The 27,744-nt window shown below is 30.1% G+C and overlaps 1 protein-coding gene across 4 annotated transcripts in view; it reads right to left on the bottom strand.

Annotated features, from left to right (window-relative positions):
* Positions 1 to 23,454, bottom strand: part of LOC122527677 (peroxidase-like) — a 47,252-nt gene extending 23,798 nt beyond the window's left edge. For 2 of the 4 annotated variants that reach the window (XM_043652055.1, XM_043652057.1), the window contains exon 1: positions 9,449 to 9,920. In XM_043652055.1, the coding sequence (XP_043507990.1) occupies positions 9,449 to 9,530 (82 nt within the window). In that variant the 5' untranslated portion in view covers positions 9,531 to 9,920. Of the gene's footprint in view, positions 1 to 9,448; positions 9,921 to 16,658; positions 17,033 to 23,293 lie in introns of those variants that run through there. The other 2 variants (XM_043652059.1, XM_043652056.1) reach the window with 2 other exon arrangements.
* Between the last annotated feature and the right edge of the window lie 4,290 nt (positions 23,455 to 27,744).

Below are 27,744 nucleotides of genomic sequence, written 5' to 3'. Positions count from 1 at the left end.
ATAAAAATATTTACATTTTAATACTATATTATATATTTAATATATTTATTTATATTTATATTTATATTTATATTTATATTTATATTTATATTTATATATTTATATTTATATATTTATTTATATTTATATTTATATTTATATATTTATTTATATATATACATTTATTTATATTTATTACAAGTAAAAATTTGTAACATTAACATATTTATTTATATTTTAATATATTTATTACGTGTAAATATTTGTAACATTCAACGTTAAAACTAACGATGACTAAAAGTATAAATCAGATATATAATAGAATAAAGAACACGAACTGTATGTTTATATACTTCACGAAATATCATTAAAATCTCTAGAAATGAATTGGTTATTTCGACAGAGATAAGAGAAAAACTATAAAAAAAAAAAAAAACAGATTAATGCATCATGCATTTTAACTCACTCATTAATTTTATTTTTGTTCCACTAGATTGCAAACTTTTGCGAAAATTTAATTAAATAATTCTTTTTCGAAAATATAATTAAAAGGAGAAATTGTTGCTAAATATTATAACAAGTGCTCTATTTTATAAGTGGACATGTTGCATTTAATATTTATGTTTTCATAGCATTGACGATCTAAGTTAATTATTTTTCTTAAAAAGAAAACATTGAAAGATGTGTAATTTATCTGTTCTATATTTATATCATCAAAAACACACATACACATGCAATCACGATGAAGTTACACGTTTCTCAGCATGTTTTCGGTATCAGCAAAGTGTGAGATTCCTCGCATAACTGCGTTCATCTTTCACTGTACTTTTTTTTTTTTAAGTCATATGATTTACAACGCTACGCAATTTGATTCTTGTTTACATAATCGACATTTACGCAGCCGCAATTTGCAAATTTTTGCTTACGTCTTGTTTTGTTAATACGCGAGTTGTTGGATGTAAAATACAGTCTACGCAAAAGCCTATCGTGCATCAGCGAAATTTCGAACATTCGAACGAGAGGAACGAGTGTCCTGAACGTTCCATCGATATTAATCTCAATTAATTCGTTAAAATCAGACTGGAATTTCGAATTTCAAATATTCAAAATAGAGAGAGAAGCGTTTCGAACGTTTCATAGGATTTAATTAATTTTATAATACTAGCAGTATCTCTTGCATTTGTTATTAACCAAAGGCTTCCGTAATTAACGATTAACGAAGACAAATTATTTCTGTCTTTGTCCTTATAAATGCATAATTTGTTTGTAACGAAGATGATGAGAAAAAAGTTTCAATATATAAATTGAGATTTCACGAAAGTCTACGCGTGTACAATTATTATATACACCAATGTGATTAAAATATATTCTGATTGTAATTATAATGAAGCTCCAAATTTAATATACTGTTAAATTGGCACGATAAACAAGAATAACGTTTGTACTGTATCTTTTATAAAGCACGACATAAATAAAATGCATTTTCTATATTACTCATATCAAGATTGAGTATTCGAGCTTGCCAGCTTCGTCGAGATATCAACTTCCACTAGAGTGGAATTTACCATTATAAAAGCAGAACGGAATTTGCCACTCGATCCGTCACACATACAAATCGCACCAAGCAAGCAACAGTCAACATAACACGCGTGTCAACAGGAAGCATTTTTAATAATAAAATAGAAAAAAACTTCGACAGCTATGACGATAGAAGATATGTACGATTAATGATCATCTTTCATAAAACATTACGCTGTATAAAAAAATAATAAAATAACATTGAAGCTTCAAGTACTTGCTACGATTATGAAAATAGAAATAGAAATGTGTAAAGTTAATGATCATTTTTCATAAAACATAATATTGATAAAATAATAAGATAATAGTGAATTTCTTAAAATTTCTTAAAATAGTATTTAAGATATTTAATTTTATTTTACATTTCATATAGGCTAACTTTAAAATTAGATTAAATGCTCCAGAATTTAATAATTTCGCAGTAAATTATTATCCATTAATTTATCATTTGTTTATTATTATTAATTCAACTCTAAATGACCTAATGATATACCAGTTAAGCAATACTTAACCTAATGATAGATAATAACTCACGTGTGCTTATTTTCTGTCCTGTTTACCACATCACGTAAACGTTGGACAAATCAGTTGTACAATTTTCATTTTACACTTCGCTGATATTCACTAATATTGTTCCTAATGAAATGTAATGACCCTTATACGATAATACAATGTCGACTAACAGTTTTCGCTAACGTCTAACTGCAACACTAGTATTGTATGGCAACAGTTGCTTATTCTACAAGGACTGGTACAACATGCTCGAACAAAAAATGTTCCCCAAGCGATGAAAGACAGTACAATTCGTCTTGTATTGTACTTTTTTTTCGTGTTATTATCGTATGTTTATACGATACATATATAAAATATTTGTAAACGAGAATATTATAGTCAAGTATAAATATAGCAAACGTTTGTTTAACCTCTTGCGCTGGAATTGCGTCGAGAGTTTCTTTGTCCCAAAATTGTAATATTTTCTCAGTTTATTTAAGTATAATATAACAATAATAATTTATATATATATAATTATTATATATTATTACAATAATAATTATTATATATTATAACAATAATAATTTATATATATATAAATTATTATATATTATTATAATTATCATAATATAATAGTAATAATTTAATAAAATATAATATATTTATTTAATTTAAGTATAAGTATATAAATATTTCTAAGTATATTTAAGTATAACCCAGGCAAAACAAATAATAAATTGCCTCTCGATAATTTCTATCCAGTGATATCATACCGACGAGTTCGAAAAGTAAGCGACGAATTATTGCATACGGTTCGGTCACTCGTTATGGTCCGCAATCAGTTGCCAGCGCAAGTGGTTAAAGAAAAGCGAAACATAAAGTGTTCAGAGTTCATTGTATCAATGACTTTCGTACTTCGATGCGAAAAATATCGCGCGAACTTCCAAAACAAGTTCAACTGCGCTATAAATTTCGCGCGCAAGAGAACACTGGCAACGATTCAATCTCGATATCTCGCGTCTCTTTGGAGAAAATCAGCGATCGTTCACTGAAATACTGCCATGAGAAGCATAAATTTAGCGTTCTGCGGAATGAACGAGCCCCGTTCTTCGTTTGAAACAGGATTCTGAATATAGTTTCGCATAAATACACGTATCAAAGCACATCAAAGTACTATGAATCAAGGCTTGAATCAACAATTTATCTGAAATCTTCTCGCTGACACCGTTAATATTATTTTGCTATGTATTTCGTAACAGATGAGTAAAATACGAAAATTTCGAAACGTGTAAAGTTATGTGTTACAATACAAGATATTTCCTGAAAGGATAAGAAAAATGTGTAGAATGAAATTTTTTCATTTGAAGCGTTTGAGTTTGAAAATTTTAGAAAGAAAGAATAAAATTTCTGAGAAAATGAATCAACGTTTTTTTTTCAAATAAATAAATTGTATTTTAAAATGATTGTATTTTAGATATTGTATTTTAGAATAAAATAAATATCGTTCTCAAAAAAATTTTAAATAACTAGAAAATAAATAACTAAAACCTACCTGAAATAAAATAATAAAGTTAAAATAAGTAGATGATAATAATAAAATATAAAATAAATAGTGAGAAATATGCTTTTATTGCAACACAGTATAGCCAAAACACATAAACATAAATTTCGAACAGCGGTCAATGTGTTATGTATCGAACTTGGCCAATTTTAAACAAAACAGGAATGAGTAATCGGCAGAAGGTTATTCTACATGCGAAGATAAGTCGAAAATACGAAATACAATTCCTTTCTTTTTTCACAAAACGCTTTGTTCCTTTAAAAAATTAAATCTGAATATTTGAAAGCTTGAAATCCTCACTGTGTAGATAAAACGAACTTTTTTGCACGCTTTTCTCAGAAATAAAAATGTTAAAATTATAATTCTGTTCCTAAATATAATTGCCGAGTAAATTTTCAAATTCTGTTTTCTGGAAAACTAGGCTTCGAATTAGGCTTCTGTATTTTCTACTCATCTTTCTGCATACGTATCCAAATCATTATCTAATTATCTTTAGTTGATACAAACATACATAAATAAATATACATACATAAATAAATAAAAAATACTCTAAAAACATAAATAAAGCACAGCTTTATCTGAAATGAGGAAATATGTCCATAAAAAAAATAGTCACGTATTTTAACATAATCACGTCTAGTGATTCAAACAATATACTTCAAAAATGCTGAATTGAATAATATATTGTCTCATTTGAAACAACTATACATCAGTTCCCTGAACGTGGAAATTATTTCATTATTTGGCTATCGAAGATAACTTTTTACTTTATTTCTCAAATAAACTAATACAGATTTTAGATGATCTTACGTGTCAAATTACAACTCTTGCTGGTTTCATCTACTACTAACCTGAATTTTTATTAAATAAACGAGAAACCACTAGCAAAGAGAGGCACTAGACTTCCAATCACTTAACTCTACTTACATAAATTTATTCCCCTTTAATTTCATATAAACTGAGTTCTTTGCACTTGTTGTTTTATTTGAATAATCAAATTAATTCAAACAAGAAATTACTCGACTCTCACACTAAATACATGAAATTAAATAAGATTATTAGTAGAGAAGGAAGATCAATGAACTTCTATTACGTGAACTCCAATTAAGTAAACTATTGTTATTATAAATAATATAACAAACAACTATGATTATGAACGATATAAATTATTATTATTATTATTGACTTATTTTCCTATAGGTTCACATGAGGAATTGTATTCGTCAAATTAGTTCAAATTAGAGGTTATTTGTACAGAATTTGCTCTAAATGTTATTTCTAAAATTGTTATTTTTCAGTTTCAAGTAAAACGTGTCCAAGTCTAATCTATAGTCGTAGAATGATTCACTCGATGTCTCATCCTAATCGCAGAAACGCTCACGCGAGAATGGAAATAGAGTGCCACCGCCCCCGCGATTTCGAATCCACGACACGAGATCCAGAAACCGCTCACACTTACTAATAATCGGCGATCATGCAGAATGGATCGTTCATTTCAGGAAAATTTCGCGAGATATTTATAGCGTGTTCCTGCAACAAACGTAGCGGCACAATTTCCACGTCTGTTTGCTATCAAACAGTTAACAGTCGAGGTTACGTCATGGTTTCTCGCGTTACAACGGCTATTCATAGGATACATCTGTCCATAATCGTATAATAAATTGAATGAACGTTTCGATGATCAATTAATAATGCAACGAGCATTTGAATGTTCCTTTCATTTTTTTCGTTTACGTTCGTAAAGTAAAATATTTAGACAGAGTCAACTTGATCTATCAAGTTCACGAATGGTTCCTCAAGTTTGGAATTTTGGAAGTTCAGAGACGTGATTTGGAGCCAGAAACATTGAGAGTGAAATGATTCACGATTGAGTTCCTTGAAACTATGAACGAAATGTAGTTAAATTCTTGACAGAAGTTTTAGGATCTACAGCTTTCTCGAAAAGAATTTTCACCAAGTTTCCAGCAGATTCGACGATACATAATTGTTACATAAAATATAAATATGTTCAATCTATCATTGATGATCATTTTTCGATCCATCCTTCATGTTTTTATTTTCTTTGTGCAATTTTTAATTTCACTCGAGTGACAAATTGTCGCCTCTCTTATAAAGTATAGAAAAAATATTTCTAAAATATATAAAACTCTATATTTTCTTTTACGTTTCTTCCACATTTTTTTGTATCAGTGTTGCTAATAACTCGTACTTCGTTAGAAGTATTAAATTTCAAAGGAAATGGTCCCAAATTTGATTTTTATTTATGTTTGATTATTACATAATCTCTTTTCTTTTTATTGAATTGAATTCGGCAAGATTCAAGCTCTCAATCGTTTAACAAATGGTAGATATCGAACAGCAGTTTTAGTCATCAAATTCTGAATATTTGTTACGTTATTGTTACCTCTAAATAGCTAATTAAACAGAATCAGACTAAAACGCAAGAATTTAAAACATCGCGAGATACTCCGTATACTCCAACATACTACAGTCATTGTCTTCTCATTGAATAATTACTATCTTTCGACGTTAATTTATTGAAATGAATATCGATCGTCGAATATCGGCACAAATATTTTTCTCGTATGCAAATGACACATCGAACACTTGATGCCATTTATAATTACAAATTTCTTATTTTTACACGTCGTTTTACTCTTTTCATGTTCTCGTTTGGCATTCGAAAAAAGAAATTATAATTAATCTGATGTACGTGCTGAAGGTGCAGAAGTATATATCTAAACTCCCGAGGGTAGACAAATCCTGATTCGTGTCACGCAAAACGTATTAATTATACAATTACTTTAAAAAAAAAGAGTGTAATCGATTCTCTCGTTATACGTAATAGAATAGGAAATTTGAAGATGCAAAAATATACAAAATAGTTTAGGGGAAATTCCCCTATTTCTTTCGCTACTTCAGTATAGTAATGACAATCACCTTGAAGCTTCGTATTATCCGCAACGTGTTATTCGCAATTACTATAATTGGGAAATTGCTTAGAAAATTTGGAAAAAATCGAAAAATGCAGAATGTACAAAAATATATAAAACACGGAAAGTTGAGTATTTAGTGCAGTATTTAGTAGCGAAAATAAATTTTAACTCTGTTCGTAAAAAAATATGAAAAATTTGCTATGAACCATTGGAAAAATTATTACAATTTTCATATAATCGTAATAATTACGAGTAACAAAAATGTGAAAACTCTGCTTATATTTTGTCTATTGGAGAAAATATTGAACCTTTACCTTTAACAAGTGAGTGCAAAGAACAATTGAAAAAGTATGGTACAATATCTCTATAAGTTTTTCCAATTAATTTAGAAATGACTGTCCTGAGAATTTTCTATATAAACAATGACTATGTATTATCAAATATTGTATTATAAAATACCTATATTGTGTATATATATATATATATATATATATATATATATATATATTTATTTATTTATTTATTTATTTATTATACCTATAATTTATATATATATTTATTTATTTGTTTATTTATTATACTTATAATTTATACATATATTTATTTATTTATTATACTTATAATTTATATATATATTTATTTATTATACTTATAATTTATATATATATGTTTATTTATTATATTTATAATTTATTTGTATAAATGATGAAACAGAATCCTGAATTACGTACTAAATTGTTTCTACATGCACGTATTGCATAACTACGACTCAGTCATTTAAATATATTCCATATTCGTTGAAAACAAACCAGCTTCTTTTCCAGACTGTCGTCTATTTCCGTAAAAAAATTTTCTTAATAAAATGCAAAACTTACACCTCATAAATATCACGCGATCATTTCCCGACGTTATGTTTCATAACGATCGTACAATATAACAACTTTTCTTTTCTTACTCTTAATTTAATTAGCTCTTTGAAATTATAAAATACTAGAAGAAGAGTGTTGAGATAAAATTTTTATCATAAGAGAAATAAAAGATATTAAATAATTTTAATAATAAAAAAATAATAATAAAAAAAATTGAAGCTAGCGTTAGTTCTTTGAAATAATAACACAAATAAAATGACATTATACATATGAGAATTTTGAGATCAAAATTGTACTATAAAAATTATACGTCATATCTCAAAAGCATCTCATATTTTATTTTAAATATTACTTTTAAAACGCATATTATTTTAAGCGTATACTTTGAGTTAAAAAACACAATATTTTATTCATACCGTAAGAAAACGTAATTTGAAGTAATAATTTGAAAGATACGAATAAATGTCAAGTGTTTTTCACAATTTTTGATATAAATATGCACTCAACGCTTTCGAAAAAGGTTGATGACTTCAAATTATACTCTTGTTTAGACATGTAATGATAGATTTATCAGTTTCTAAATTTTTTTTAAAATTTTACTTTGCCTTTAAAAATAAAAGTCCATGGACAAAATATTCATTTGTTTGTACTTTGTGGTGTGTAAAAATATTTCGTAATAAATTTTCTCTGCCGCGCGTTTCACCGTATTTTTCTGTCTTTCAATAGTACACAAAAATAAATTCCCTACCACGCATTTTATTTTCACAGCCTCTGACAAAAGCGTGGAAAATCACTTCTCGACTGCACGTTTCATTTAATGGTAAAATTTCACTATTTCTGCTGCATACAAAATATTAATTAAATAGCGTTAACGTGATACTTTATCTGCAATTGTTTTCAATTAATTTATATTAATAATTTCTATCTTTTAACAGACTACAAAAGAAAATTCCATAGATTCGTTTAACATCGTTACAGCTACGTTATAGATTATATAATACTTTAATATTTTTCCATCGTTATATCCAGACAATGTAATATTACAAAATTTCAAGAAAGTAAAGTATTTACAGTATTACGATTAATGGAATATTTTACATCTCGAATTTACCAAGAATTTTCAATTTTATTATATTTTATTACCTAATTGGTGTCAATATTTTTCTGCAAGTGAATTAGAAACTTTTTTTCCACGTCATATTCGTTAAAATCCTGTGATCGTTGATAAAACGATCTTGAGTGATTTAAAGATTTCTACCCTGACCCAGATAACTGATAGGAGCAATAATAGTATTCAATTTCATGCAACAGGCTTACATCTTAATATGCATTTGACACATTTTAGATAAGGTCCAATTTTCATTTGTAACGACGTAAGTCATACGACTTGCGTTGAATAATATCGTCGCAGTGTCCAACTAACACGAACGCGATGTGAAAGAGGACAATACTCTAGGAAATGAATGTACTAACAATAAGTACATTCTACATTTTCACAGGAGAAACACAACGCACAATAAGAGAAAATACTTGGGTTTAAATATAAAAGTTGTAAGAAGAAATCGATATATCGTAAAACGTGAAACCTGCAATATATATAAATATCAAGAATTCCGTTCTCCAACTTTCACAAGTTTTGCTGGACGTGTGAGCAAGATGTAATCGATTCGTAATTATATTTTCATAAATGAAATGGCAATTGCTATGCGAGAAAACAATTCACAATAAATGTTAATAATGCGATCATCTCCTATTTTTAACAACTACTATATAAACCTCAAACTGCAATGAATTATTTACGCTAGATATGCTTGCTTGAATTCTCAAAGACACAGAAGAGACACAGTTAGATCACGGGCTAAAGTGTTAAAAAAAATTTCCGTTTCAAAAAACAGTGTCTAATTTTGTAATCTCGAAACGTACGTCGAGAATGCAATTATTTACAATTTCATGCACACACACACACACATACATACGTCTGACGATAAGAATCGTTTGCAATCATTCGCAATAGATATGGATGAAAGCATTACCGGATACGTGATCCATAGGCTTCTCCAATCCGTGCATAGTGTATGCCCAACGATTGTTGTCGACCGGCGCGACGAGGAACATTCTCAACACGCAAAAGCGGAACAGCTGCGCTCGCGGTGGAAACGATATTTCCCACGCATTCAACGCGATTACTTATACCGATCCTCCGCGACGAACACGAAGTTGAACTGAAAACGTCTCGTCGAGTTCGACGAATTACAGGGATGTATGTTTGCAATCACGTTAGTCGCGATAGAATTCTCGTTGAAAGCCGCGCTCGTACAGGTGCATTCACCTTTGGAAACTCACGCTGGTGGAAAGAGAGAGAAAAAAAAAAAAACAGGAAAAACAAAAGAGCGGTCGCTCTACGTTATATGAGAAGACTGGCTTGCTAAAAGACGAGGCCGAGGAGCGTGTTCAAATTAACGAAGACGACTGAACGCGAGCACCGGCGCTACAGACTGCAGAACTCTCTCTATCGTCTCTCTCTTTTCTACATGCCCCCCTCTCCTGCGCTCGCTCGAGGCTACTACCACGTTCTCACACATTGGCTTCCATCTTTTTCTTTCTCTCTCTCTCTCTTTCTCGCACGTTCAAAACCAGCGAGCCCCTCGTTCCTATGTTTCTACGTTCTCGCGGTGGATTTATCTGAAGCTCTTTCATCCGTTCGAAAGTAACCGTCTGTCTTGCTCGAACGTTCTATACACAATGTTCACATATTTCTGAGGATTCTGCTCTTTTTTTTTTTCTTCGCGAAACGTCCTCGTTCGTTTCCCTTTCTCGCTCATTCCTTAACCACCGTACACACCGAAATTTATCCACGAGATATTGGAAATTTTCACGTATGCTACGATGCTACAAATTGCGATATATAATGGTCTCTTGTTTGATGTCTCGTACAACTGATAATGCGAGATCGTTTCTACGTTGTGTAACTGCGTACGTACCTTTATGATACGCTCGCGCTATCCTTCTCTTACGTTCGCCGCATTTTTTTGCTATTTTTATTCCACGTTTCGTGCACTTTGACTGTCTTCCTCTTACTTATATTTATCTTTCTCGATGCTCTTTTTCTCCTACACGTTATTTTCTTCATCTTACCGATCTATTTTCTATGTTTTAATGATACAAAACATTACAATTTTCTCTCTCTCTCTCTCTCTCTCTCTTCACATACACGCATGCACGCACACATGTTTTTTTTATTTTCATATTCCCATCCAGCTCCCACCATTCTTTCCATTCCCCTTACGCACAGTACACACATAACCCCCCACTCCCTTGCATCTGCGCTCTTCTTCTTCGTCTACCTGTACGTTGCACAGCTCCCTCTCTCCCTGTTCAATCGTAGTTTCTCGATTTTTCTGTTCTTCTCGTTCCTACGCAACGCCATGCCTGCAACGTGGATTCTCCGTCCTCGTTTCATTAGCGCCAGCGGATTCTCCGCCAGCTCCGTTCATTCGCTACGGGACCCCCACTATCAGGATAGGGTCACCTTATTCGATCAAAGAAAAAAAACTTCTATCACTCGGTGAGCACGTGCTCGTCCGGGCCCCTCACCCCGCGACACCGCGCCGCTGCATGCCAGCTCACCAGCGCAGCGCGCGTTTCCAACTTATCGCTCGCCGATTCTTCGCATGATTTCTTTTCTTTTTTTTTTTTTTTTTCTGTTTGCCAAACGCTGCACGATACCGCGTATTATTGAGAAACGTTGCAAATCTAATAATAATCGGAAACGTTTTGTAAATTTCGGCGGACATTGAGCACATTTGAAAGTTCAGACACTTTCGGTATCTCGGTTGCGTGATAGGGAGAGAGATTTTTCACGTGGCCGCTGTTATTGCGCGTCGTCAAGAGTTTTAAGCCTGGCTGACGTGTTCGCCGATTTTCCACAGGCGTAATTGTTTATTGATATTTCCGTTTGATAAAACGGTGTCGTAAATAATCACAGCTTAAATAAGATATTATCTTTGGATGGTGACACGGAATTAAATAACGGCTTTCGACTTGGATTGGGAAAAATTGAAGTACGTGCGTGCTACGTTTCTTGTTTTATCAGTTGGAAATTTATTTGCGAATTTTCCATTCACGTTAGAGGTGTAGTTTCGGAAATCATTCGCACTCGAATCATCAACGATTATACATTATGATTAGATCAGCGTTAACGTACGTGCTACGTATATGTCAATCTACGACAGTGTTTTTTTTTTTTTTTTTTGAATTGCAAATTTCTAGAATATTTCTTACCAGACATATAATTCCACCGGTCTATAAGATATCACAAAATCAATTTACTGTTCTTCATTTTCCATATTTAACAACAGAACTGTCAGAGTGATCGCTTCATGGAACATAATATTTATAAATAAAAATTTATAAATATTATATTATAAATGCAAGCTTTAACTAGTTAGAGTCGTTATTTCAAAAAGAATTTTTAGTTTCGGTGGAAAATTCACTGAAACATCTGTACATACGGAAGATGGAAAACAAAAATCCAGGGTTTCTTAGGTTGGACCCAAATTAAGAACAAAGCTAGATTTTTCCATCTTTATCCAAGGGCTGCCCTTCGAGTTCCCTATCTCTTTGTATAGTGAGCAAGACAGGACCCTTCCAAGTGTCCAGTACTTTTCCACTACTTTCACTCTGGCATTTCTGTCCTGCGCAGCATATTTACATACGTATAGGCAAGGTAACAAAATGGAAGTAGAGAAATGCGCAGGCTCAACGCTAGATCGATGTAGGACACAACAGTTACAACCGATAAATAATTTATTTCATGCAATCAACGATTACTTATTGCCATTTTTCTCCAGTCTCGATACATTTCTCTCTTGTACGATATTTTATTGTGAATATGTTTTCAAATACATTTATTTCAATATATACCATATTTGATAATTTAAATGCAATATTATATATTTTATACGTGAAATGTCCGATTTTTAATGGTAACTTTAAACGAAGATAATATTAATCGAAATAAAAGAATTATTACGATCTACATATATGTTTCAAATTCATTTGTTTCAATTAAACTAAATTACTAGACTTAGTAAATTACTTCAATTAATTGTGAATCACAAGTTTCCTAATATAGTGAAATAAGTATTTTTTATTATATTCGATTATTCTTATATTTTTATAAGAGTTTGAAATTTTGTAAAAATTATGTTTGTAAAAATGACAATCAAAATGAAATGAAAGCAACTTTGCATACAACAAATGATAGTTGAATCTAATAGAAAAAAAAGACTATTCTTAAAGTTGCATTCAAAGCATCTCCGAAAATCTAATTTACTAAAAAAAAGTTTAAAATATATATCAAATATACAATAGAATCAAATATTTAATAAGTCTTATATTATAATAAATTTAATTATTACATAACATTACAATATTTAATAACTTAATAATTTAAATTATTAAGCATCAATTATTTTTGTTCCAATATTTAGGTTTCTTTTTTTTTAAACTGTCCTTCAAAATTCTGAAATGTGCCATTTATTTCATGAACGTAAAAATAAATTTTATTTCGTTAACTTATCTTTGCATATATTTTGTGTATCAATATAATAATGCACGATATCTATAATAGAACAAAAGAACGTACATTATACATATGTATATCCAAGAAAAATGTTATCTTTACATTTCGAAAATTCAAATGATCGTCATAAGATAAAAAATAATAATCAGTTGAAAAAAATAGTCCTTATTTTCTTTTTTACTGATATATAACATTACATGATATACCGAATTGGCAATTCTCATTTTTTCTTTTCTATTTTTTAAATAACTCAAATCAAAAATAAGGAGCGTGTTATTAGATCAATGTAACTATGAAACGGGCACAGTTATAAATAAAAGGGTATTGACTCAATTAGAATTGAATTCAAGAGTATGGGTCACGAGCAAGTCCATCAATTGATTATAGCAATAAAGTTCAATTAAGAAAATTGACAAATTTATTGGGCTATCGATGAAGAAAATTTCCAATTAAATAAGAAAGCGATTAATTTAATAGAAATTCACACAACTATAATATCATTTTACAAAATAATATTCTACAGTAAAACAGAACTATTTAATCTTGAAAATATTCAAAATGTTGAGTCGTACAAATGAAATATCTAACGTATTGAACATTTTATGTCCGACATTTGAAAATATACGAAATTTATGTTCTACATTTTTAATTTACGTTACTATATTCAACAAGGCAACGGCAAAAACAAGGCTGTTATGAAAATATTGTCATCTCATATTTGATGTTCAACAGTTAAAATATCCTTGAAGATAAGCGAGTTAAAATTTTCGCGTGTATTCGTGAAGTCGTTATATTTATTCTTCCTGACATTTTTCCTCTTTGAAACAATTTGTTTAAACAAAGTCGAAACAAAAATAGTGAATTCACCAAATACAAAGATGAATGTTACAATGGATTTTATTTTGAAAATTAGGTTTACAGTTGAAAAGTTTATCAATTAAATTTAAGAAATATATTCTAAATAAATTTAAGAATATATTTTTTAAGAAAATATTCAAAATTTTGGTATTTGGTGTGAAAACATTACTCTAATGTAAAACACACTGTGCTATTTTATGAAGTTAAATTTTACGATGTTTCAATCAGCATTTGTTACATAAAAAGGAGTTATTTAGTTCTCTTTCGTTTTATTGCTCTTGCATCAAATTACCAATACCAATTTCTAACAACCATAATTTATTCTGTAATGTTTACACTCATTATTTCAAAAATTTCATTACACTGCTCCAATTGCAACACTTATAAATTGGAACTGGACGAATCTGGATATCAAACATGTGCTTTGGACTATTAAAATTTAGAAAATAAAAAACAATTTATGTTATTAATCACTTAACTTTTATCGAATTGAAATTTGAAATTTATCTTCTTTAAATTCTCTCTTATTTATTTGTTTTTCTGTTATCTGTTCTTGTTACCTATTCTTAATTAATCAAAAAATTGTGCGATTTCGTTTTCAAGATGCTGCAATTTGTTTTTACGAACAATGTACTATTACTTTATCATATCATACTTTTTGAAGATTTCAATATTTAAATGTACAAAGAATTTTCAGTTGAAATAACATAGGTATATCAGAATAAATCTTCCGAAGAGGAAATTCGATTTAATATCAGTATAATTGAATCTATTCATCGTTGTTCAAGCTTAATTTATTCTGTCCAACGAAAATGAAAGCAATAAATCGAACATAAAAATCTCGCATATTTTCCGTTCAAATAATCTAATAACTAACATTTAATCCTGATAAAAAAAGAAAGGGGAAACTATAGCGATAACAACATTACTCGCTAAAAATCGAAAGAAATACGTGTATTACGTGGCCTGTCTTATCGATAATAAATTTTCCATTTCTTCGATTCGCTGCTCCTTACCACAAAACTACAGAAAAAGAATAAATCGATTTTCGTTCCTTGAATTTCACTTGGGATAATTTGGAAAAGTAAAGATACGAATCTTCTTATCTGATTTTTCAATTTTATTTAAATTATTCTTACACTTTTTTAGTGACGTGTATTCTTAAAAAGAAAAGAAAGATGAGAAAACTTTGTATTATATCAGATTTTCCTTTTTCATAATTACCGAAAGGATACAGGTATTTTTGTCGAAATTAATACCGATTTTTATTTAGACAAAAATCTATTTGTTTTAATTATTATCGTTTGGATAGTAATGATTCCTACGCAGAATATCTTGTTATATATTGTAAACCAATTAGTGCTAGTAATCAAGGCTTCAATAATATTGAACTTCGTGTTTAAAATATCATAACGGGGGAAAGCTATATTTTTACTGAGAACGTGCACATTTGTCTTTTCAATATTCTTAAGCGTGACATTTAACCTTCTGATTGTGACGTCAAAACAGAGTTATCAAAGGCTCGATGTCGCAGTATTGATTAGAAATTCGGAGCAAGTGCAGATAGAGCCTGACGTTCCAGAAACTCTGACCTTTCGAATCATCTCGGCAAAACACTGTTAAGATTTCGATTTCTGTGTCGGAATAACAAATTAATGATCGAATGTTATCGATAATGAAATTAAAAAATGTATATTCTTCAAGAGCTTTCTAAAAATATACATTAAATATGTTATTTCAATATTATTATAAAGACCGGAAAGATATATTATGGAAATATAATTTCCAGACGAAGTAAGCTATGTTAGTTATCGATAATGAAATTTTTCGTAACAGTGATATTTATAATGTATGTTCTTCAGACTCTTTGTAAACATGCGCAAAGAAATATAAATTGTTATTGAATGTTTTATATCATTATCAAGACTAGAAATAATTTTTAAATAATAATCTGATTAGTGACAAATCTGCAAGCGTATTTTAATGTGTCTAGATTCAGTAAATAACAGAATATAATGCGATCATTACATATGATAATGGAAATGTAATTTGAATTTTTTTTAAATTAGGTATTTGTACATGTTTGTCGACAAAATTACAATTGTTTTGATTTTGTTGTGACAGATGCAGTAAACTGCTGAACTTATTCATATGTATTTCAGAAGTCCTCTTTTTTGTAAATAAATTTGTCTTGTATTATCTGAATACGCGAAAATTTATTAATTAAATGTCAATCTCTAACAATCTCAAACTAGTTAAATGCACACGTTTTCTTTTTAAACAATTCATTGAAGATACTCTGAATAAAAAAAAAAGACAAGTTATTGACAATTAACCGATAAGCTATATTTTATCATCTAGTAAGACTTTCTTAGTTATGACAGTGTTGGCCAACCTTTCAAATATACCGTTCCTAAAATTACACATAATGACATTTGTTTATATCAATGAAAAAAGATGATCTATCAATTCTTATTGACATTCATCGAATGACTCCAATTTATTAGCATAAAATCGAATTGTACTCAGTGATTTTATTCTCCAATTAAAACGACGCTGTTTTTTAAATACATACATCTTTCAAATATTCAAATATCATACCATTTGTAGATTTCTACTAAAATTAAAATTATTAAAAACTACTTTTACTAAATTAAACTAAAATTATGTTAAAATTAAATTAAAATTATCAAAATTAGATGTATGACACGAGACTAGGTTCTGCACTTTCAATGTGAATCATTTTCAATTGCTCCAATATCTAAGCCAATGGCGAGTGATTACAAGTACATACGACTTACCCAAATACGACTTCTTGAAACGTTCAACTCGCAAGTTCTCGTACAGGAAGGTGAACACATCCACGCCCATCTTTCCTCGTTGTTCGAAAATTCGAATGCTCGGGCTGCCTGCAGCCACGACGCGATGAACTTTTTTGAAAAATTCGCGGAACAACGACGGAACAACTACTCTTCCGTGCGATCGATAACGCTTACTTTCGGACGCGTGGCGAGAAATGTTCGCGTCAGTGCGTAACAGTGGGCCAAGTAATTGCCGAACTGATTGCTGAAAACGATCGATCGAACGTGACCGACTGACAGGTGAAAAACGTCGATTTCGGAAAGTATGTAAAGTAAATGAACCAAACGAACGGTCGCAAACGTATACTTCCTATACGATCGACTACCCGAATTCGACTCCCTGTGAGATTCTCCCTTCCCCCACCCCGCCAGAGCGTCTTCCCGCAGAGCGCATGCGCCCCGCCCTATAGAACCGCTGTTCGCGTTCATGCGTACCAACAATGAAACGTTCCATTGTTCCAGTGTCAACAATTCGATTCGATTCCTCGTTTCGCCGATTATACAAAGCCCGCGAAATCTGTTCGAAAGATTCAAATCACTTACTAATGCAAACACGAACGCAGTTTAGAAGAAACGAAACTTTGCGATTTTTGAATTATCTAAAGATCTGGTCGTAACGATGAATTTTGAATTGTACTGATTATTATGACGAATTGTGTTTTTATTATGAATAACGAATCAATTGTACGATTTATAGTAAAATTCTATTTTTTTTTTTTAAATTCCGAGATATTTTGAATTCAGTTATTGTTAATAACAAATACTATAATAAGAATACTTAAAGAAAATCGTTCAAATTTATTTCGAGTATACGGAAATTTTTTTGATTTTTTTTTAAATATTTCAAGTTTCCTTATATTAATGATGACTTTGAACGAAGATTAAAGATTTACACTTTATTCAGATTGAAATTTCGTATTTGTAATACAGAATTGAAAAGCTTGAAATGATATATTACAAATCCATGATATATTTCGAATTTAGTAATGTTAATGGTAAAAAAAAGACATTGCAGATTCCTATCGAATTAAAAATATTTAAAAAAAATCTCTGAATTTATTTCAATCGCGAAAACTTTAATTCTTTTCTATTCCTTTCAAATAAGTTTACACTCTCGAGCATTCTCAAAAATATGAATTCTCATAAAGTTACGTAATCTAGCCAACAATTCGAACGAAAACGAACACGGTTGTTTTAGCTGTCTCACTTGCGTTCGCGGCGTGTCATAAAAGCCAGTAAAAGCCAAACAGTGCGGAACGAAATAGCAAACTTAGCCGTTTCTCTCGGCGAGTAGAGAGAACGGGACAAAGAAAACCGAGGAAGATCGTACGGAACGATTGTCCGTCACGCGTGTATCACGTGCTCGCTCGACCGGCCGGCATCTTTACCGTTTCTTGCCTTTGCATTCAAGATTGAATTTCTTTTGTGTCCGAACCAATTCGAACATTTTCAAAGCGGAAATACACCTTCCAAGGATAAGTAAAATCGTTTGAATAAAACTACGCGAAACGCGTCTAACTTTATTTTGTATAAAACGAGAAATAATTCGAAACGACGAAAATTCGTTAAAATTTAGTTTATTTGTAATTTAATTCAATGTTATTATTTTGAAGGAAGGTAACTTTATTTGATGTGAAATTACTCAAGTGATTTCTTACTCGAGTAGTCCTTAGTTATTCAAATAAAATGAAAAATAATCTGAAATTTGTATTTGTGACGTTAATTAACATACAAAGATTAGAAAATTTTTGAGAAATTATTTGAATAAAGATATATTTGAGTACGAAATAGAAAGATAATTTTGTAATTTAAAATAGTATGCCCACCAAAATTAAAACATCTTTCATGACATGATTTATATATTTTCACCTGAGTGTAAATTTCATTTATCACGTTGGTATTATGGTGTCAAGGTCAACGTAATATTTTAGTAATTTGAAAAACCACGTGTGTTAACAAAAATTTAGATATCGCGAATATTCTGAGAATTGGCTTATATTTTTCCATCTCAGTGTGAATTTAATTTTTTTCATGATGGCGTTATTACGTCAAACTCGTATCTCATACTTTTATCGTTTGATACTTAATTTTTGTAAATGTTATATTTAACTCTGTAAATTTTATACTTTGATACCTAATTTTGTAAACTGATATTTTAAAATTGAAGAAATCGTTGCTACTGATTAATCTCAAAAGTTTCAAGTCCTTTCACTATCAAATATTTATTTTTTCAAACCGGTTCCAAGATAGTTTCATAAAGTCTCGAAATTACACAAAATAGACTTGTAATTGAATCACTCAGAACTGAAACAGATTAACTTTGATTTTGCACGTTAGTGCAAAAATATAGTAATAATTACATTAGTAATCATTATTATTTATTAGTAACAATTATTTATTTAAGAGATTAATAATAATCGTCAGCTTTACTCTAAAATTTTACTTTGTTTTATATTATTTTTTATTATTTTCACTGCATTTCAATTCGTGAAGTTCATCAATATAGGTACCGAGTGACTCAATTAGTTGTACGACACATCTTTACGCTATAAATTTATACAAGATTTTCCACTTACTCCTAGAATTAGCTAGAAAAAAACACTCGAGAATGTATTGCAGTGACGACCGTATCTTTTCAATGAATGACAAATTTTTACGTATCGAACGAATCGTATCGACGTTTTCATTTAAGAACATTACGTAAGGTGCACTGTGTATAACCACTTCGCAAGGTCAAATGGTGGCGATGTATCATAGATCGAGTTCAAAAGAAACTTCAACAGATATAGCAGCGATTAGTCAATCAAGAAGATTCATCACTCCGTCGCAAGATGTTTTTCCGCTCGTTTTACGTTGTAAAATTGACACGTGACAGAATTTCACGAATAGCTCAGGCAGCTTTGTTATTGCTCATTCGCCATCATTAACACGACACTATATAATGCCGCTATCATTTCGCAAGCCACGTAGTATGCGATGAAATTAAAACATTGAAAGAAACAGAAATCAATTATATTATAAGAAATACAGCAAAAAAGTAAACAAAAGTAAGTAAAACTCGTGTGACTTTAATCTATTCACGTGTAAATTCTTTTTTCTTCATTCCTTCAGAAGATATTTCTTTATCAGAGTTTCAAAATTAACGAGGTTTTTTCATTAAACAAAAAAAAAAAATAGTTTTATCGTGTTATATTTAGGCAGGTTCATCACGAGGCCACTTGATACGAACCACATCGTGACAGAAATAACCATAAATCGGACAAATTGAATTTATACGTGGAAGCAATCGAATTACTTTGGAACGAATGTTACATACGCTACTTCTGTTTAAACATTTCGCAACAAATACCGCAACCTGCACGCGTGTATGTATAGATGTTCATCGTCTATCGTTGCCTTACTTCCAACCGCGTTATTTTTAGTAACTAGAACGGTTTAAATTTCGCTATTTTAACGATTTACTTCGGCGACAAAAAGCGAAAATTGTCGTGTACCAATGCGTTTATTATTCAGATAATAATTTTAGATAAAAGCTCTACGATCGTTCAAAATTATCGTTCGAAAATATTATAGGCAATTATCGAGACGTTGCTGCAAGAGTCGATAATTTTAATACGACTCCATCATTGTTTTCATTCGGTTTCATTCAGTATATAGTCAACGTTATCGTAAAATGTTTATTAACGTTTATTGCCTCCACGTCATTTAAATCACGTGGCCAATTCATAATTTTATCATTATCACGTAAACCAGTAAACAATCGGTCGTTAAAATCGAATCAATAATAAAATCCTCTCGTTGCTGGCTTGATAAGAACGTCAAAATATTTTTTTATCGATGTTCTTCATTTGCCTTCATCTTTTCAATTATTATTCCTTTTTCTTGCTAGGGTTCTTAAAATATTCCGTAATTCAATTAAGGTTCTATGTAAATTGTGGTTTGCAGTTTCTTCGAGAGAAACCTTTGCAGAAACTTAAATTTCGAGCCACTGATTTTGGAATTTTTCAAAAATAATGACAGAAATAATATAACATAACATCGACAGATAATAATAATTAAATGAATTACAATGTGATGTGATAGATATAACATGAGTTATTAAAATAGTCATACGTGCAACTGCACGATATTATCCGAGGTATTTTAAAATGTCTAATCTAATTCGGTCTTTTCTAAAATTGTTCCGTTGCATAACAGCATGCACAGCTACGATCAAGAAAGTGTCACGAATGCGTCACCTATTATTTGCAGCACAGAACTGAACGCGAGTTCTGCTCGTTCGATAAAAACGTATAATATGCATATTTCCAGCGGGAATATTCGATTTGAAAATGAACGCGAAAGCGCGTATCTCTCAGCGTGAAAACGTGTGAAAGTTCTACTTTCTAAGCAGACAGGGATATGATCAAGTTACAGAAAAAGTTTTACAAAAATCAAAAATTACTGGACTGTGGATTTTTATATAATTTCCTTCTTTTCTTTTTTTTTTTTTTTTTTTATTACGCTTTCGAAAGTGAAGTATTATTTTTTAATATAAAAAAATTAAACGATTGATATGTCAAGCTTGCCTCTTGCTATATTAAACTTTTTATTTCAATCATTTTATTTTATCATTTTAATCACACTTTTCAACGATTATATATATATAATGAAAATACATTTGTGTATATTTTCTATGTATTCTGTATTTTTCGCATTCTTGGATTCTTGAGTCTCCCCAGAAATGCATAAGAACTTGCAATCTGCGAGCTATCGTAATTGCGGTTAACAATAGAATTCAGAGACGCGAGCGACGCGCGACGATGAAAACAAAACGAGGCAAACAAAAGCAGAAACGTGATTGGAAAACATTTTCTCGAACCTCTGTCTCGTTCAACAGTTTTGGCTTCAATTGTGATTCATTCGATGGCGACACGTCTTCTGTTCTGACAGTGAACTTCAATTGACTTTGAAATACGCATGTATTATTCATAATTGTTTGTACTCTGATATTAAACTGACGTAAATCTTCGCTTCAGCCAATGTTGCGAAGTTTTCCTTTGCGCCAATAATTTATAGATTTTAGTTTACAGACTGTAACACATTAATAAAGATAATTGTTGACGATGTTGTATTTCATCGCGAAAGACGAACCTAATCCAAACCGAATTCTTGCGAATTTTTCAATATTCGTTCAGGAACGTAATCGTTGTGCTCAACTCTTCAAAATATATGTATGTTTACAAAATACGAAATAAATAAATGAAATATTAAATATAAGTGTAATATAAAATATTAAATATAAACTGGATGAGTTTACTTGTCAAAAAGGAACTTGTTAAAAAAATCAAATAATCATGAATGCCAATGCTTTCTCTACTTTTTAATTTACGAAGTATATTATAATTAAAGTAATTTAATCGGTTTGAACGATTCAAATAATGTTTCTATTGTAATGTGGAATTTCGTATGATCAACTGTATTAGTGTCGTCCTGTCGAACAGCAACATGGAAGATGTTATCATTGTTTAATATCCCATTATCAACGTTTCTCACTTCTTATTTGTCCTTTTAAAAATAACTAACGAATCTGGGTCACCTGTTACAACCACTGCAAAATTTATATTTGCATTCTCATTGCCGCGCATAAATTTGTTTAGCACAAAATTCTAATTCAAAGATCATTTTCCTCTCAAATTTCCAACAATACATCTCAAATAACACAGTTATCTACCAGTGTGTATATATATATATATACCTGTTTAGAAAATAATTTTTCTGTCTCAAACTAAAGAGAAAAACTTTTCTCACAAACTCGAGATTTACTAAATAAAAACATTAAGAGAACAAAAAGAAAAGAAAATAGAAATTAAACTAAAGATTCAATTTGTCGTATTTTCAACTCTAAATAATGTATACAGTGCAGATTTTTGTGTAAATTCATATTTTTAAACTTAAAAAAAATAGAAAATTAATTTAAAAATATTATGCATTATATGGAATTATATTATATTATATTATATTATAAATTATATTATATTATATTATATTATATTATATTATATTATATTATATTATAAATTATATTATATTATATGGAGTAATACTACATTTACACTCTGTATTATAAGCGTTCTGTTCAATTTTCCATTCTTAAATTTCCTACAAACGCATAAAAATCCACAGTCTAATTTAGCCTCGTCGAGATGAACTAAGAACGATAAAATATTTGTTTTCCTTCGAGATACAGGTCAGACACGCGATTTAACAAATAACACGCATATCAATCACAAACACGCAACGGCTCTCTGTTTCACTTGCTCGCAAAAAATCGGACGATCAAGTGAAATTGAAACGAGATCAACGTCTTCTAATCTCACGTAACACTCACAGTGATAAACAGTGCAACGAATGATACTGAAATTAGGAACGTTCATCGATTTCAATTAGGGAGGATTTTACAGAAAGAAAAAAAAAAGCGCGCGAACCGCTTTCTCGGCCAATCACGAATCAACTGAACCGGAATCGATAGGTGGAAAAGAAATCGAGATGATGGCGTTTAAAATTCAAGGATAAATCAGAGAGAAGGTACTCACAATCGTACGACGAGGAGGATCGAAGGGAAAATGTTGGTGACTCGGTCTGGTCGATGTCCACCGATTTCAGCCACCTTGGCTAGCTTCCGTTCCTGTTCGAACGCAGCTCTCGTGTTCGTGGCGCCTCGAGTGCGCCTCTGGCTGATCCTCGCTTTTCAACTGCAACTATATACGAAGACGAGCTCTATCGGCCAACAAGTGATTCTAGATAGCGAGGCCCCTGCCCGACACTCTCATTGGCCACTGGTCCGTGGTACTTACTCGTCTCTTAGAGCGATCGTCATGGGGTCGTTCTGGGTCGATCTCCACCCTGGAACGAACAGTTCATCTCTCCGTCGAGAGAGGAATTCATCGTTCGATTCATCATCATTGTATCGATGTTTCTTTATTTTTCTTCTTTCTTCTTTCTTTCTTTTTTTGGAAGCTTTAAGAATTCATCAGAGACGTTTTAATGAGTCAGAAAAATAAAGAAGTTGTAGACGTACACAGTTGGAAAGTTATCCAATTTTATGAAGAAGTTTTAGAAAACATATCTCGCGATTTTTTTCTTTCTTCGCTTTCCTCCAAGAAAATCCTAACTGGTACAGAATTAGAAATTGAATTCTACGAGAATTGCTTGGGAAATATATTTTACGAGTTGTAATTAGGTGAGTCAGAAAGAACGTGATATTAGGAAAGTTGCAGTAAACGAAATTTCGTAAAATTCTCTTTAGAAAGTCTTAATTATTCACGAAAATATCGTGACACAGGATGCTTAGATCTTTTGAAATATACATGGAGTATAACGATGGAAACAACGTTAGGGAAGTTTTAGAAGATCTGCGAGAAATTTTCTTTTCTTCCTCGATAAATTTCTGGCAGTGAATTGACTGAAAAAATAAGTCACATGATGTTTAGATCTGTTGGAAAATATATGGGTTGTAATTGTAAAAATGGCTCATTGTTTTTTACTTCCATAAGTTCTTGTGATTTAAATCACGTTGAATTGATGCTTGTGAACTGCGAGAGAAACAGTAAATTTGAACTTCAATCCTAAAGCAAGCAATCCTAAAGCAATAGAGCATTTTTGAGACTCCTCCTTGCGTTATTTGATACTATTTAATTATCCTTACAATCTTTAATATTAATAACCAACACAATAATGTAACAGATGTAATGCATGCAATATAAATTATATACACAGTAAATGTATATCTATAGTATAAAGTTTATATACTATAATATAAAAGTTTGTGAGATTTTTTTATGGTAATTTTTACGGTAAATTTCTATAGCAAATCAAGATTAAATGAATATAAGTTGAGATTAGATTGAGACATAGTTCGTTTCATCTGACAGATTTATTTTAATCCTGACCTCTTCCTAAGAGAGGATTATGGCAAGTGAAGTGACATCAACAGCATTTTTTATCGTTTAGTTAATAGTACGAGATGTAAGAAAAAAAAATTTTTTCGTTTTCACAATACGTTTAATACATCTTTACAGATTCGATTTCGAGGCGAGAATTTTTTGAAAATTTTCCCATCTTTCTATTATACTATTCATATATATATCACACTATTATATCCCACCTTTCTATTATACTATTCTATTATATATATCATATATCATACTATTCATAGTTTGCAGTTCGTGGTAATATAGTGTATAATTTACGCATTTAAATGCAATGGCTTAAATTACTATGCTTAATTAATGCAGTAAACTGGCATTAATTGGTATAGATTGATGCAGTGACTAACATACAATAAAAAATATATTTGAAAAAAGATGCACAATGATGTCGTTCAAAAATCTGGACTATGTTTTGCTGATGTAATATCGTCGTTGACGAACATTGCAAACTACGTCGTTTTTATGATCAAAAGGAGGAAAATATTTGCAGATACACATACCTATTTCCTCTATTTGACAACTTCTCTGGAAAATACGTTAGACTCATCTAATGCAACAATTATTAATTTCCACAGAGAAGGAAGTATGATCTTTAATCTTTGCACTTATGAAATTATAAATTAAACGCTTATGATTATCGATATTTAGCGCTATTTATCGAAATGTCAATGTTGAATAAAATTCATATTCCGCTTTCGGATAAGAATTTTTTTTTTGATTACTTTACGATATTTTATTGTAACATATATATATAGCCCTGTGCATGTATAATTCTGTGTCGAAATTAAGCGTTGCTTAAAAGTCTGAGATCATCCAGGAAGGAAATCTATGAATTTTTTCTCTCTTTTTTTATACATAAAAGGCTTGAAAACATTCATTTGGAATAAAATAAGAGTTTGAATTAATGAATTATTTCAGATTCCAATAAATTATTTCCGTATCTTGTTCAATAGCCAAGTAATGGAATAATTATTTAAATAAACTAACGAATATAACAAATAACGTCGAGCTAAATATATAATAACAATATTAATTCATCATTTTTGAAATATATATTTTAAATAATATCCAAGCCCGATATATAGTTCTCCTAAAAAAAAAAGTCTTATTTTTTAAGTAGATTTATATTAGCTGCCAAAAATCATATACGACGTATAGATCACAAGTTGATCACAAGTGAGTACAACAATAGACGCAAGAAATAGATCGACTTTTTGTGCAATACGTCCAATGAATTGATATTTGATATTAATATGGTTTGTTTGTATTGTAATAATATTTTAAAATATTATTTATTATTCTTATATATTTTATTTATATTACTATTAAAATTATATTTTATTTATATTATTATTAAAATTATATTTTAAAATACGATTTGTTTGTATTGTAATAATATTTTAAAATATTAATATAATATAATAAATTAATATTTTAAAATAATTATATAAATATTTTTTAAAATATATTATAAATTAATTATAATATATTTTAAAAAATATTAATAACATATTAATATGATATAATAAATTAATGTAATATTTTAAAATATATTATAATATATTTTAAAAAATATTAATAACATATTAATATAATATAATAAATTAATATAGTATTTTAAAATATTAATATTTTAAAATTCTTTAGATGACGAAACAACTATTGAATTGTGAAAATAATAAATTTATTATTATTAAAAATTCCTAGAGAAATAATATGTTGCAATATACTGAGTAAATATATCAAAAAGCATATATGGAAAGAAAATAATCTTTGTCAACACTTTGATTTCTTATTTTACCCAACACTATAGAAGCAAATGAAATAATGCATTATTCAACCTTTTGAGTGTTTAAACTTTAAAGTATCGTGCTAGAATAGATGCTTAAAGTAGAAATAATAATTAATTTACTCATTAAAGATTCATAGAGGAAATAAAATATACTGGATATACATATATTCAAAGACGAGTTGCATTCCTAATTTATTATACATCCTGTTCAGTGTGTATTAAAGTTTCGATTTTTGGTAATTTTAAGCACTTGAAAGGTTAATTATTTAAACTTTACTTCACTGGACAGAACTGTTCATTGCATTTAACAAAAATATCAAATATATGTACGTCAAAGAATCTGCTCGAAACGTACATGAACGTATCGAAACTCTTTACTTTGTAATCTTGCACATCTGGACTACTGTTGGTGAACAACTCGTCATTTAGACAGTGTCAAATAAAAAACAGTATCTCTCGAATTAATATATTAAATATAATATATAATAATAATAAATATATATATAAATAAATATAATATATAATAATAATAAATATATACATATAAATAAATATAATATATAATAATAATAATAAATAATAATAATAATAAATAATATATTAAATATATTACCACGACATGTTCTCGCTACGCCTGCGAGAAGGAGAACGGGAGAGAAAAACATTGCAAATGAACAATAACAAATATATCAAATTAATGAGAAAAACTTCTCAATGAGAAATCTTCGATTTTGACATGTAACAAATATATCAGATCAATGGGAGATCTTCGATTTTCATCGATTTTAGATCGAACGCAAAGAAGACGTGCACAACGTGCAACAACACAAACAGCAAAACACGGAGGAGCGTCGGAACTGTTGCGCAATTCGAGCAAGCTAAAATCATATACATATCTGCATTGGATATTAATCAAGCAGCAAGCAATGATTTATCGACGAGGCATCCTAGGCGGAATACAACGCATTTCGTTTCGTCACAGACGCATACTGGCGTCGTTCCAACGAGAAACGAGCGACTTCAACGTCGTTCACTGATTATCCTTATCTGTGGCTTGTTTAATGCACCACGGGGTCGAGAAAGGGGACACGCCTCTCTTATGTGAAACGTGCTTTGTTCGTCGATCGTCGATCGTTGGTGAAACGCGTCAGTTGTTTGTACGAGGCGAACGATAACATAATAATTTTCTAAATCGCGAGATTCGTCGGAGTAACGAGATGGCGGAAGGGATAAGTCTTCTTGCGTCTCGTACTTTCTTTTATTT

This window comes from Frieseomelitta varia, unplaced genomic scaffold (assembly GCF_011392965.1).
Source record: "Frieseomelitta varia isolate USP_RPSP 00005682 unplaced genomic scaffold, Fvar_1.2 scaffold_23, whole genome shotgun sequence".
NCBI lineage: Eukaryota > Metazoa > Arthropoda > Insecta > Hymenoptera > Apidae > Frieseomelitta > Frieseomelitta varia.
This window is presented reverse-complemented; position numbering and strand designations above follow the sequence as displayed.